The following is a 15,215-nucleotide window of genomic DNA, read 5'->3' as shown; positions in this document are numbered from 1 at the left end:
TCAGTATGAATATAGCCTGTTGGACCTTTCACAAATGTTGATGATAAACTACCGACACCCAACACACGCTCTTTGTACTTGCCACCACTAATGCTCATAAAACTTGCAATCTCATATTGTTTCCGCTGCGTTGGACCAGCTCGCATCATAAAAGCAGTTCTCATCATAAAATTTTGTCTCCGAGCAATATCATATGTCAAGACACCACTCCACAACCTCTTCAAATCGTCAACCAAAGGTTTAAAAAAAATATCAATACCAGTTGTAGGATTAGAAGGACCTGGAATCACAACAGCTAAGAACACATAAGGTTTAGACATACACATATCAGGAGGAAGATTGTAAGGAGTAACAATAACTGGCCAACAAGAATAAGGAGTAGACGATGCTTGTATGTAAGGCTTAAATCCATCTGAGGATAATCCAAGTCTTACATTGCGTGGATCTGACGCAAAATCAGGATGCATTTGATCAAAGTGTTTCCATGTCTGACCATCAGATGGATGTCGCAAGTCACCTGAATTTCTTCTATTCTCATAATGCCACGTCATCTTTCCTGCAGTTTGCATTGATGCAAACATTCTATGCAATCTTGATACAATAGGTAGGTAAAACATTGATTTCCTTGGAATTAATTTTCCCCTACTTACCCTCTAGCTATTCCTTTGGTGATACCTTGGTTGTTGACAAAACTTACATTCAACTAAGTTGGCATCATTTATACCAAATTCATTGTCATAATACAACATGCAACATTTAACACAACAATCAATCCTCTTGACACCTAATCCTAACTTTGATACTAACCGTTTACCATCGTAATAACTTTGTGGCAAACCATCTCTAACATGTGTTGCGTCTAGCATCATTTTATTCATCAAATCTAAAGCTAAATCAGGAACATGAAATTTAGACTTTAGACCTAATAGTCTAATACACATTAATAACTTTGAGTTTGAAGATCCTTCAAACAACGGTTTATTTTTCTCTATCAAAAGACCATAAAATCTCTGAGCTTCTTCATTCGGAAGTCCATCGGTATCGTCATATTGATCTTCATTGAATAAAAAATTAGCCCCAACAGCATCCGAAATCATATCATTCATCACCTCAAAGTGTTGATAGTTATAATAATTTACACCTAACATGTGAGTACTACTTGAAGGACCTATGTTATTCTCCACACCTGTACTAGTATTAGGCGCCATCGAGACTCTTCCCCATGATTAGTCTAAATCCAGTAGTTAGGCATAAATCCATCTGCATATAAATGCACTCTTATTTCATCTTCACTCTTAAACCGTCTACATCGACATAAACAACATGGACATCTCATCCCCCCTTCATCTTCGACAATTTTCTGCACTCTCGCAAAATTGAGAAAGTCTTCAACCTTGTTAGCAAAATGTTGTTTAAGACCATTCCTTCCATGAAAATTCCTATCGTACATCCAACTATGGTCTATATCCATATATGTGTGTATATATATGTTTATTCTGAAAATTAAATAAATATATAAATTATGTATATATATATATATATATATATATATATATATATATATATATATATATATATATATATAGATTAATTGCTTTATTTTTCAAAAGCATTATATATAAATTTTGACATACTTTATATGTCAATTAGGGGAGCATTTGCAAATAATGTAATAAATTATTATCAAGACTATAATTATATAAACGGAAATAAAATTTTAAATGGTGTTTAATGAAATTTTTCATAAAATAAGTCCTATATATATAAACAAAAATAGAGACTATTAAAGTATATACATTTTTTGTACGAACTTAACTACAACTCTTTTTAATAACTAACAACAAATATTAATATAATCAATTTTAATGTTTTTTTAAAAGATAGTTATATTAAAATCAATAAGTTTTACATGTGTTTCAAATTTTTATTTATCATATATTATGTAAACAACATAATTTCTATTTTTTTTATAATAAATCTATAATAACACATATTTTACTAATCTATATTTTAAACATAATATAAATATATTTATAATATCACATATTTTACTAATCTATATTTAAAATGTATAAAATACTAACTTGATGTCGGGTAGTGTCTGACTTGAAGCTTTCACAGAGCTGACAACTCTTCGAAGTAAATACAATATATCACCACTGTCAAAATAAAAATTCAATAATATTAATTAAATAAATAACTTCAAATCAAAAATAAAATTAAAAAACTAAATATATAATATAAACTTACCAAAATTCAAGATAGTAAAGAAAAAACTTGGAGAAATAATTTTTGTAGAGAGAAGGTGGAGAAGAAATTTAGAAAGAAGGTTTAGAGAGAAGGTAGATGTAAAAAATGATAAGAGTAGTGGAGGGATATTTATAGAAAATGGTCGATCCTTTGTGGCGGCCAAAGCAGCCACAAAAGCCAACGGTACAAAATCCTTTGTGGCGTCATTAACGGTCACAAATGAAGTCCTTTGTGGCGGCTTGGGCGGCCACAACGTGCAACAGAACTATGGGAATTTGTGGCGGTCTTTGCCGCCACAAAGTGCAACAGATCAATTCTTTTATGGCGGCCTGGGCGACCACAAATGACTTGCCTTTTCCCTCACAAAGGGTTGATTTTGTGGCTGCAAAAGCCCTCACAAAAGGCTCCAATTTCAGCTGAATTTTGTGGCGGCCTAAGCCCTCACAAAATGACAACGTTGTGATTTCGTGAGGGCTTGGGCAGCCACAAAATCCAGCTAAAATTTTAATTTTTTGTGAGGGCTTTTTCGGTCACTAATTTGTGAGGGTTTTTTTCGGCCACAAAATGTTTGTAAAGTTGGCCACAAATGAGGGAATTTCTTGTAGTGTTACCAATGAGGTAAGTTCCTCAAGCTTGCTCTCTAAGTTCTTATATTTAGTGGCTTGTATTTCATTGAGTCCTTTTATCGGCACAACTGAATTGCTTTTGGTCGTGAACTGCGGAAAGTTAATGGTCATGTTCTCAATTAGGCTTCTTACTTCTGTTGGGATTTTATCAACAAGTGCTCCTCTACTAGTGTAAGACCCGTAGCTATTTAACCCTAATTTATGTAATTTTACTGTATTTGGTACCGAACGTGTTGCTTAGTATGTCAACTTCAATTTTATTATATGAAGATAAGTACCAAAATCATATTTTCCTTTGTGAAATATTTTTAATTGTCTCGAGGTAAAAATAGTTGAAATCGCAAACGAATTTTTTTACAGATTTTAAATACAGCTGGCAGTTTTACCATTTGCGAAATTTCAAAACAACTTTGTTTGCGACATCAATTGTAATTTGAAACGCTTGCGAGGTAAGAGCTCCTTCAAAGTTTTTGGTTTGCATGTAGGAATTTATTTGTGCGATTGATGTTTTGAAATCTATGATAAATTCATTTGATGTGATTATGTATTCATAACTGATAACATATGTGTTACTATGTGTTATAAATTTTATTGATGATAATATGTCATGAGTATGCTCTGTGAAAAAATGTTGAAAAGTTATTAGTGTTTATCGAGTACTAAAGTAGTCTTTTAATAACTGAATTTACTTTATAATAGATGTGAAAGAGTTGGAGTATATTTATGCATTTCATAGTTAGTGGTGACCATGATGGATCAAGGGGTGATCCTAATTGTTGATGGTCCACCTTTTCTTGATGAGAATAATTGAGTAGTGCTAGTGTGTGTTGAGACTGCACTAGAGTAAATCGTGCTAGCCTGTAATGAGATTGCACCTTGGTAAGTAGTACTAGTGATGAAAAAAATTGAATAATATATTCTTTGATGTATATGGTAAGTCCCAATTGGTCCCGTCTCCGAGCAGTTTCATCGGCTCGTTGTTGTAATCCAAGATCCACATAGCTCCAAACATTGTGAGCTTTTAAATATGTTGTCATCAAAAGTTTCCAATAACTAAAATTTAAATATGCATCTAATTTGAGACTAAATCAAATAATATTGTAATGAATTTCCATATATCTCTTTTAATAATTAAGCAATCAAGTATGTAATTCAAGTTAACTTCTCAAAGTTACTACTTGATTTAATTTTGCAACGATAGAGGATATAAATAGCTATCTTGAAACAAAGGTAATAATAGACTTATCTAGTGGTTGGAGACATAAATGAGGGTGATATAGATTGCTAGCTAAATACTTTTTGAACTGTATTTTTAATGATAACATCCTTTCCTTTGGACACATAAGAAAAAGCTCTCTTTCATTATAGATTTATATACCTTCTGATCTGGACTTTTTCTTATAACCACTAGTAATCTTCTAATTTTGGATAACGAGAATTGGGATAAACTTTTGGAAAAAAGCTATTTTTCCACACAAGACCATAAACGCAAGCTATTACGTGTTATGTTAATCTAATTGACTAAAAAATATTGTTGTTTTGAGTTGTAAGATAACCTATCTATACTTGAAATTCATTTAATCAAGTCCAATAATAACAAAAAAATTAAAACTATAAGACTTGGATTTGGGGATTAATTGAATACGTCAAACATTGTAAGACGTCCCAGAAAAAACTCTTAGATGTTTTTTCAAAGTGTTACATCACCCAAGGAACCAAAATTGTTCCAAAGATGAATCATTATTATTTTCTTGAACACAATTCATTAGAAACACCTGAAGATGTTAATAATTTTGATGAAGAGGGTACTTTCTTTTGTCCTAAACCAATTCCAACAAGGCAATTAAGATGGAAATTTTGCCAACAAAATGAAGGGTGTGAATGTGATGATTCCAATGTAGAAGGGACAGAACTTTTTGACATCGTTCAAAACCAACAAGTTTCATTCTCACCACCTTATTTTCTTGGATCTCCTCCTGTTAGAACTTCTAATCCTTTAATCCAAGATAAACAATTTGGATGTGAGAAACACGTTATTCCTCAATCAACATTTGTAGATTCATCATCTCCTTCTTCTACATCATCGAGTTTATCGTCTCCATCTTCGCCGTTGCGAAAAGGAGGGTGTGTTAGAATGAAGTTTGGAGTTAAATCGGCTAAGGTTAGAGTAGTTGGATTTGATTGCCATGTTCCTTCGGTTGCTTATTGTTCTTGATTCAAAGGAATTGTACATATAAATCAAAGGGTGAAGCAGTGGATCAACAAACAAGTGATGACAAATACCAGTTAAGAAATTATGTTGGTATATATATATTGAACGGTTTTGTATAGTGATCATCATCCTCTTTGTTTTTGTATATATATATGGGATACAAGATGATGAAAAGAAATATTGTGGTGAGGATTCAAAATTGTCCATAAATGTAGACATGATGCACATATAATAATTAATACAATAATATATACCCATCTTTCATCTCTCTTTAATTATTTCCCTTATCAATTTCCTATAGGTGCGTGTTCAATGCTTAAATTTATAAAAATCAACTCAATTTCAAGCAATCAAGGTTTTAATTCAAATTTGTCACTTTATTTACATGGGTCGACCCATAGTTTGTGCAGGTTGGACTATCACCACACAAGGTTTCAAAATGTTAAAGGTCCAAAATATTAGTTATAAACGTTTTTAAATTATTAGGAGATTTACAATGGTCCAATGATGCATGTAATAGGTCAATTTTTAAGATTAGAACTAGACCCCTAAATTGTAGACGGCTTGATACAATAAATCATCCAATAAAAATAATGCTAATATATATTTTTTAATCTTTCTCCACCTTATGTCAAACATCAAGATCCTACATGCTAATAATGCTAATATATATTAAGATGGAGATGAATCTTGAAAAGAAGCTGAAGATTTTGGTTTTGAAGGAGGAGGATCCTGAAAGGAGAATAAACCTCACCATGCAGAATAATTTACAAAAGTTTAATATAAAACAGAACCTAGTTAGCATATATTATACACTCCAGTTCCACCAAGATAAAAGAATGCAACAAAATTGATCTTCCAAGTGGGAGATCATCGTGGATAATGGCACAATGTTGTTATTATTAATTTGTTACTGCAACAAGTCGACATTATATTGAAATTAATAAGCACCTATGAAGTTTCTTTATTTCTTTAATTTTTTTTTTTATCTTAGTTTCTTTATTTCATTAATAATGTCAATTTGTTATTCGAAACAAATATAGAAAATAGTAAATATCTAAAGAAAAATGAAGAAAAAATTATAATACATTGAATTACAACAACAAATCATTAGCATATTCTCATACATAAATAACTATATGGACTTGTTACCAACATTAACTTTTCTAAAATAGAGATCAAAGATAGGATAGAATAGGACAATTGAGCTATTTGGGGTACTAGTCAAACAAAAAGGCTACTGAACTGAAGATATACTTACAATCTATAAACAACATGCACCTTTGAGAATAATCGTGCAATCGTATCCAACATATGTCAGTATTCGACACTCGTACGACACTTATCTGATAATTTAGCGTGTGTCTCAAATTTTATTTTATTTTTGGTTCAACACCTCTTGAACCCCTCTCAATCACATCTACAAATATTAAAAGTATGTCAAAGCAAAAATAATGATCAATGTTACCTATATATTGTTTAGTTTTTTAGTAATAGATGGATGAATGGAAGTTAAAAATTATCATTTCTTATTTTAGAATTTATTATACCAAAAAAAATTGCTTCAATATATATATATTTGGATACTCAATTTACATCTTTTTATAAATATTGTTCATATTTAATTTAAATGTGTATTAGTGTTAGACTACTATATTTTTTACATTAAGAATATCAATGTGTTTGTGTTTGTGTGCGTATGTGTTTGTGTTCGTGTTCCATATGTAAGTCAGTCCTTGATAGTTTACAATCAGCTCCAACTAGAATTGACCAACTTTCTAAATTAATAAATGTTAGATCAAGAATAGATTGATAAAAACAAAATTAGCAACAAGTTAGTAGTGTAGCTTTAGAAGAAATATGTCTACCATCTCTTTATGCGAGTGAATTACTACATCATTTTCCTTAAATATAACTAAACAAAGTAAGAACAAAGACCCAAAACCAGCATGTTTTTCTATACATTATATGATTCTTGATTACAAAGTGACATAACGATACGAAATATAATTCACCAAGGTTTCAACAACAAAACTTGGACATAATTGGTTTTCATGCAAGAACTTTGGAGAAAGGCGCACATTCTATTTTGATAGATCTCTCACCTGCCTAACTCAAATACATAATTTAAACTTTGGAGTTTTTGAATGTACAACACCTTTCCAAAGAGATCGTCGTTCATCCTCCCCCAAAAGCTCAGCCTACTCCGTGTGTCATATAGTCAACCTCAAATCAAGTACAAATGGAAAATTTCTTGTAGTGAGCTTTTGTCTTTCCTTTTGCTCTTCCCAAACATAAACATAAGGATGTTGCACTATAAAATTACTTTATTTTTCACTGACAAATCACGAAAATCACTTATAATATATTCTTTTTTTAGTTAATCATTGAAAAATCATGAGATGGATTTTTAAAATTTCTTTTTACATTGATCTCAAGAGTGGAAAATTCTCTTAGCCAAATATAACGCAATGATGTACATGATAATTTCAACTTCCACAACAAATGAAATCATTCTCATATGTACATTGACTAAGATCAAACAATTTTATGGATCTATCTCTTTAGATCCTGATTCCTAACACTTAGAAAACGCTGCTCAAGTCTTTTAACAAAGAAACATTTTCCATCTATGTTTTTACACTTCGTAAAGATACTGTTATTTAATGATTCATACATTTGTCACATATAAGACCAAAATCAATAACGCTCATACTAACCTCTATATGTACATAAACTCACAATAGAATCTTCAAAGGATTTAAGCATCTTAATTGAGAAGAAGGTATTATCATAGTCTATACTATAGATTTGGATGAAACATTTCTTAGCAAACATGTTTCACAGGTATTTAATATATCATTCATTCATTATTCAATTGAAGAACCATTAGCAACCTATATTCGTCAAGGAGACTCCATCAGATTCAAACTTGTTGGTTTAGATGGATTTTCTCAATTACCCCATAGGTCCCAATATGAAGATTTAACCTGTTTAAGGAATACATTAGTTTCCACGACAAACTCTTTATCGTTGGAGATTTTGTAGAAATAATATTTTCAATTTTTTAAGTATATTCCACAAGTTACATTTATTTTGTTTGATTTCAAGCTTCTCTGAAACAAATAAATTTGTTTAGTTAAATCTTCATAAATTAATTTGGCATTTCAACTTATTCCATATCGCATATAGAATCTTTATAGCCTCAAATGGAACATGATTACTAGTTAATAAATAGTTATATAAAATCCATATTTTAAAAAGAGTTATTATATTTGACTGACTCATAACACATTAGACCATGTCTGTCAAGGTTTAATTTAGATAGTCATCAAACTCCTAGCTTAAGTATTTACCATCATGATCAAATCATGTAATCTCAATACTCTTGTGAATATGATTTTCTACTTCGTTCTTCAAATTTTTGAATAGTTAAAAAGAATTTTCATTTGTGTCTCTCTCCAATTATGTTATTATTTGATATTATCTTGATTTAATTTAATTCAATACAATAATTGCCTTTGATTTTATGACATTATTAATTTACTACTTGTGATTTGAATTTAAACTATTATTTTTGCATTTATGACATTTTCGATTTATTGTCATGATTTAATTTGTTTTTTATGATTAATTGTTATTTTGTTATACTATGTTATTATTTCTATTGATTTAGATTTCTTTGATTGGAAGCATGTAATGATTGCTTGTGATATCATGATTTGAAATATTCAAAATTTATAATCTAAGGATTTGAATTGACTTCAATTGAAAATATATAATAATTAATTGGTGTAATTAATTGGTGTCCACTTTTATGATGTTATTAATTAGACCAATTAAAGTTATAATGATTATGAATATTTTTTAATTACTTAATTTTATGTGTTATGATCTATTTTTTTTTAATAAAGATAGTATTTTAAACCTCTAACCTATATAGGATTTTAGAATCTCCATAATTGATGTGAAGGGTAATACAGTAAAAAGTTGTACTAGAGGGATTTTGACTAAGGAAATATTTTGTTATTAAGTGGTGCGTTGACCTATCTCTATTTCCCATGAATCCCTCTAGTGCACGACTTATTGTGTGTCATGAACCTACTGTATGACCGTAAATAAAATATTTTCTTACAACCCTAAGGCTACAATTTGATCATAGTATTTTCCTAATTAGATAATTTTAAGGAAGTAAGTATAATGGCTCGTTGCGCGAACCTAGTCTAGGGAGGAAGTGACATGACTGAGGATATCCAAGCCATTAATGCCATGGCCACTACAATGACCCAACAAGTTGCAGTTCAGGCTCAACGTAATGCACAGAGGGACAAGAGGGAGAAAACAATTATTGCAACGAGAGGACTAACTGAATTCTGTATACAAGATCCTCCCAAATTTAAAGGGGAACATGACCCTAACAAGGTTGACCTTTGGCTACAAGAGATCGAGAAGATCTTTGTGATCCACTGCTGCCCTGATGACACGAAGGTGGAGTATGCCGCCTATTTGCTAATCAGTGAAGCGAAATACTGGTGGTGAATGGCAAGACAAATGATGGAAGGGAACCACAAAGAGCTGACATGAGAAGTTTTCAAGAGAAATTTCTTGGACAAATACTTTCCCAGAAGTGCTAGAGCTAAGAAGAGGCCTAATTCCTGAAACTGTATCAGGGAAATCTCATAGTGTTTGAGTATGGAGCAAAGTTTGAGTTTCTAGCAAAACATTTCCGCTACTTTCTTAACCAAATGGTTGAAAGGTTTCTCTTGAGTACATGTGTGAGAGGTTTGAAAATGAGCTCAAGTATGAGATTAAGTTGAGGAGTACATGTGTGAGAAGTTTGAAAGAGGGCTCAAGTATGAGATTAATGAGTCTATACGTAGATATCAGGTGCTGGTAGAGAAATGCAAAAAGATGGAGATCACGAAACAAGGCCTCATGAACATAGGTGTTATTGTTGGACCAACGAGATCTTAGGGAAATGGTGACCAACAAAATAAAGATAGACAATTTCAATAATAAAAGTCGTATGCATGCCCATATGGGATTGCCAGAGATCGACCAGGACCCAAAACAGGGGAAACAAGAGGTCTTAGAATCCAAAACAGAACCAAACACGTACCATTCGATGCTTTCTCTATGGAACTGATGGACATATGATAAATGAGACTCCTGGAAGAACCATAATATGTTATGCTTGTCAGAAACCAGACCATCTTGCAAAGGATTGTCGAGAGAAGGATACTACTGACAGTAAGGATGTTGTCAACAACAAGGATGATGCACACCTTACTACTCGAGGACATGTTTGTCATGTTAGTGCATAAGAAGCACCATATTCCTCAAAAATTATTAAAGATGAATGTTTAATTGTTGGAAAATTACTCTTTGTGATACATGATTCTAGAGCAACACACTCGTTCATTTCATTGGATTGGGTGGACTCGCTCGAACTAGATGTCACTGCCTTACCATTCGATTTAGTGGTTATCCTATCCTCTATTGAACCAATAAAATGTAATTCGGCATGCTCTCAATGCCCGCTAGTTGTGTTTAAAATGAATTTTAAGGTCGATTTAATTAGTATTCCTCTAAAACATTTGGGAACAATTTTGGGAATGGATTGGTTATCTAGAAACTACAATCCTGTTAGATTGTGCTCGACGTAATATGATATTTTCTGATCCTGATATTTCGAAGTTCATTTCAGCCAACAAACTGAAGTTTTCTCTAAAGGAAGGAGTTCAGAAACACGTGTTTCTCAACTCGATCAATATGAATTCAAAGGTTGTTGTTGATGATATCCCTAATGGTGAAGGATTTCTCTGAAGTCTTCCTAGTAGATGTACTAGGACTAACTCCAATTCATGATATCGAATTTTCCATCGATGTTATTCAAGGTACTAGACCCATTTCTATCACTTCTTACAAAATGGCCCCGTAGAGCTATTAGAACAAAAGAACCAACTGAAATACTTTTTGTCTAAGCAATTCATCCATCCTAGTGTGTCACCATGGGGAGCCCTCGTATTATTAGTTAAGAAGAAGGATGGAAAGTAGACATTGTGTATTCATTACCAACAACTCAACAAAGTCATAATAAAAAACAGATACCCCATTACTCCGCATTGATGATTTAATGAACCAACTTAGAGCGGGAAAATGTGTTTTCTATGATTGATCTAAAGTTGCGGTACCATCAAATTCGGGTGAAAGAAGATGATATATCCAATACGACCTTTAGAATGCGTTATGGGCATTATGAGTACTTGGCGATGACTTTCAGAGTGACGAATGCGCCAACGATTTTCATAGATTATATGAACCGTATCTTTCGTTTGTTCAAAAACAAGTTTGTGGTATCTTTTTTGATGACATCTTGATATATTCCAAGAGTCGGGAGGAACATGAGGGGCATATGTGTCAAGTTCTGCAAGTACTGAAGGATCAACAATTGTATGCCAATTTAGGAAAATGTGAATTTTGGTTGAAAGAAGTGAAGTTCATGGGACTTGTAATTTTTAAAGAAGGTATCATTGTTGACCCAGCCAAGGTAGAATTCGTGATGGCATGGAAACCTCTGCAAACAGTTACAAAGATTAGAAGTTTTCTAAGCTTGGTCGGGTACTATAGGAGATTTATTGAGGGGTTTATCAAGATTACATCTCCATTGACACACCTTACAAAGAAGAACCATGTTTATGCATAGAATGAGGTGTGTGAGCAAAGTTTCCAATTGATGAAAGAGAAACTAACTATGTCCCTAATGTTAGTGTTGCCAGAATCTGAAGAGCCTTACGAAGTTTATTGTGATGTTTCTTATCAGGGTTTGGGTTATGTACTAATGTAGAACAAATAACTAGTGGCTTATGTCTCAAGGAAATTGAAGGTGCATACAAATAATTATCCAACTAATAACTTAGAATTAGCTGCAATTGTCTTTGCATTGAAAATTTGGAAATATTATCTATATGGGTGTAGTTTTGATGTATTGAGCGACCATAAGAGTTTGGAATACTTGTTCGATCAAAAGGAGCTTAACATTAGGCAGAGGAGATGGATGGAGTTTATTAAAGATTATGAGTTCACGTTGTATTACCATCAATGGAAAGCAGACATTGTGGTTGATGCCTTAAGTAGGAAGCAGGTTCATCTTTCGCCTATAACAATGAAGGGGTTGGATTTGTTATAGAAGTTATGTGACTTGGATCTTAATTTGGATTATTCATCAGGGAAAATGCATTGTGTAATGATCATTATAGATAATGAATCGATGAATAAGATTAAAGTTCTCCAAGTGATATAAGTGTTGACTCAGGAGAAGAGAAAGTTGATCGAAGTCAGCAAGGCACTTGAATTTAAGGTGGGTCCAGACGATATTTTAAGATGTAATGGACATGTTTGTATACCCTACAATATAAAATTGAGGAAGACTATCTTGGATAAGGCCCATAAAAGCAAGCTGAGTATTCACCTTGGTACCACCAAAATGCATCAAGACCTTAAGTAGAAGTTCTGGTTGTCTGGAATGAAGAAAAAAGTAGTAGAATATATGGCTTCGTGTTTGACTTCTCAGAAAGACAAGGTAGAGCGTCAAAAGGAAGGGGGACGGCTAAGGTTATTAGATATCCCAGTATGGAAATGGGATATTATATATATGGTTTTCGTGGTAAGTTTGCCTTAAATTCAACGGAAGTTTGACTGCATTTGGTTGGTTGTTGACAGGTTGACCAAATCTGCCTATTTCATACCCGTGAGGACTACTTATGATTATGAGTAAGCATGTAGAGATCTACATTGGCGAGATTGTTAGACTACATGGGGTACCTTCTAACGTTGTGTCAGATAGAGATCTAAAGTTCATTTCTTGTTAGTGGGGAGCATTGCATGAAGCGTTGGATACTAAGTTAAGATTGAGTTTTGTCTATCACCCTCAAACTGATGGACAAATAGAAAGGAATATTCAAACCTTGGAGGATTTACTGAAGGTGTGTGTGTTGGATGAGCGAGGAAGTTGGATAATATGTTGCCTCTCATTGAGTTTACCTATAACAACAACTATCATGCAAATATTGAGATGGCACGATATGAAGATCTGTACGGGCGTAAATGTCAATCCCTTTATGTTGGTATCAGGATGGTGAAAACTTAATTATGGGGCCAAAATTGGTACAACAGACCACATATAAGGTCCGTCTGGTCCGAGAAAGGATGAACATAACACAAAACAAACAAAAGAGTAAAGCTGACGAACGAAGGAAACTGCTAGGATTTCAATAGAGTAAACATGTATTTTTGAGAGTGAAGCCTACTACTAGTGTTGGTAGGCACTAAAGTATAAGATGCTCACTCCTAAATTCATTTTCCCATACTAGATCCTCCGACGTGTGGGTCTTGTAGCTTATTAAATTGCCTTGTCTCCTTGTCTGGTCAAACTACACGACATGTTCCACATGGCACAGCCGAGGAAGTACATGGCTGATCCTTCCCATATTATCATGCCAGATGATATTCAATTAAAGGAGAATCTTTCTTTTGTATTTCCACCGCTAAGTGTTAGAGATAGGACTACTAAGTACCTATAAGGCAAGGAGGTCGCATCGGTCAAGGTGATTTGGGACAAAATGTAACACCCCGTTTTTCAAAGCGAGGGTATATTTTTTTTTAAAAAAGTAATTAAAAACGAACAAAGAAATAAATCAGGAAATGCTTTTGGATAAATAATTGAGTCATTATAATTTACGCAGCGGAAAAGTTTCTTCAATTATAAATCCAAAACATTTTTACATAACATCAAATGGTACATGGGACCCATCCAAAGATGATATCAAACTGATAATATTTGTATAAGTACAGTTTTCCAAAACTAAAATATTCCAAACCAAAAAGAAGGACCCCTAGTCCCTATACATCATCCTAATCTGATCATCCTACCAAAAAACTATACACCCTGAGTAATCTCCACGCGCCCCGTGAGATCCTCCTAACGTGACAGCAGTCAAGCGTTCCCATCTCCATCCCTGTCCGTAGGGTACGAACCGGTAGGGCCGTCCTGACTCTCATCTGAGGGCAAAGCCCAGATTTCCACAATAGTGTAAATGGTCACCAACCAGAAAATAACAGTTAACACATAGCAATTAAGTTTTTGAATGCTCAAAACAACTTTTCAACTAAGCATGCACCTTAACAGGATTTTCAATATGCGAAAAGTTCATACAATACATTGTCAATTAAAATGAAGGTAAAATGTAGTTCTCGATCTCCTAATTAACACATAATAAAACAAGACATGCATAAGTCAAAGAGAAATTAATCATATAACTAAAAATGAGGATTTTCACTGAGCCAATCGATTGGGCAATCGATTAGGGTGAAGATTTTTAATGAAAATAGAATCCTGGGCTGAATCAATCGATTTGGCAATCGATTGACAGGATAACGGAGCCCCTGACTTAATACCAATCGATTTCCAAATCGATTTCCTGAAGGTTTTTAGTGAAATTTTGAACTCTGGCTTGATTCAATCGATTGGGCAATCGATTGACAGGATAGCTGAGCCCCTGACTTAATGGCCAATCGATTGGGCAATCGATTTCGAAAGGGATTTTCAAAAAAACTGATTACAAAATCGATTGGCTAATCGATTTTGTTCATTTGGCCAAGCCCCTGACTTAATACCAATCGATTGGGAAATCGATTTCCCTGATCATTTTTCCAAAAATTCATGAATTAACCTAAGTCATTCCTAATCAAGTTCACAACTTAACACTTAGCAATTTCTACGCGATTACCACGGCAATTGGGATCTCGATAACCATCATACTTACACACAATAATCAACACATAACACTTAGCATTTTCAACGCAATTAACACGATAAATCAAATTCAAATCACTCAATCATAAAACTCAATCAAACACGACTCGTGTGCCAAGCACCCTAATGCAATGCGTATATGCCAAAATGCATGGACTCGGAATTCCAAACCAAAACCCTCCTCGAAGGGCCGTAAATCATAATTGTACCGCCTATCGCAGGCCAAAGTACCAATTACCGAGGTGCCACCTATCACGGGTCAGCACGATTTACTAAAATGCGTAAATCATAAACGTACCACCTATCACGGGTC

The 15,215-nt window shown here is 33.3% G+C and overlaps 1 protein-coding gene across 1 annotated transcript; it reads left to right on the top strand.

Moving 5' to 3' along the window:
• The first annotated feature begins 4,608 nt into the window (after positions 1–4,608).
• Positions 4,609–5,091, top strand: LOC101513898 (uncharacterized). The gene has a single exon (XM_004514538.3). The coding sequence runs from the start codon at positions 4,609–4,611 to the stop codon at positions 5,089–5,091; it is 483 nt and encodes a 160-aa protein (XP_004514595.1).
• Positions 5,092–15,215: the final 10,124 nt, after the last annotated feature.

This window comes from Cicer arietinum, chromosome 4 (assembly GCF_000331145.2).
Source record: "Cicer arietinum cultivar CDC Frontier isolate Library 1 chromosome 4, Cicar.CDCFrontier_v2.0, whole genome shotgun sequence".
NCBI lineage: Eukaryota > Viridiplantae > Streptophyta > Magnoliopsida > Fabales > Fabaceae > Cicer > Cicer arietinum.
The sequence above is the reverse complement of the archived record's forward strand: the minus strand, read 5'-3'. Positions and strand labels throughout refer to the sequence as shown.

What these genes read in the sequence shown, in the direction of transcription:
- LOC101513898 (XM_004514538.3), top strand. Translation starts at nt 4,609, where the DNA reads ATGAATCATTATTATTTTCTTGAACACAATTCATTAGAAACACCTGAA.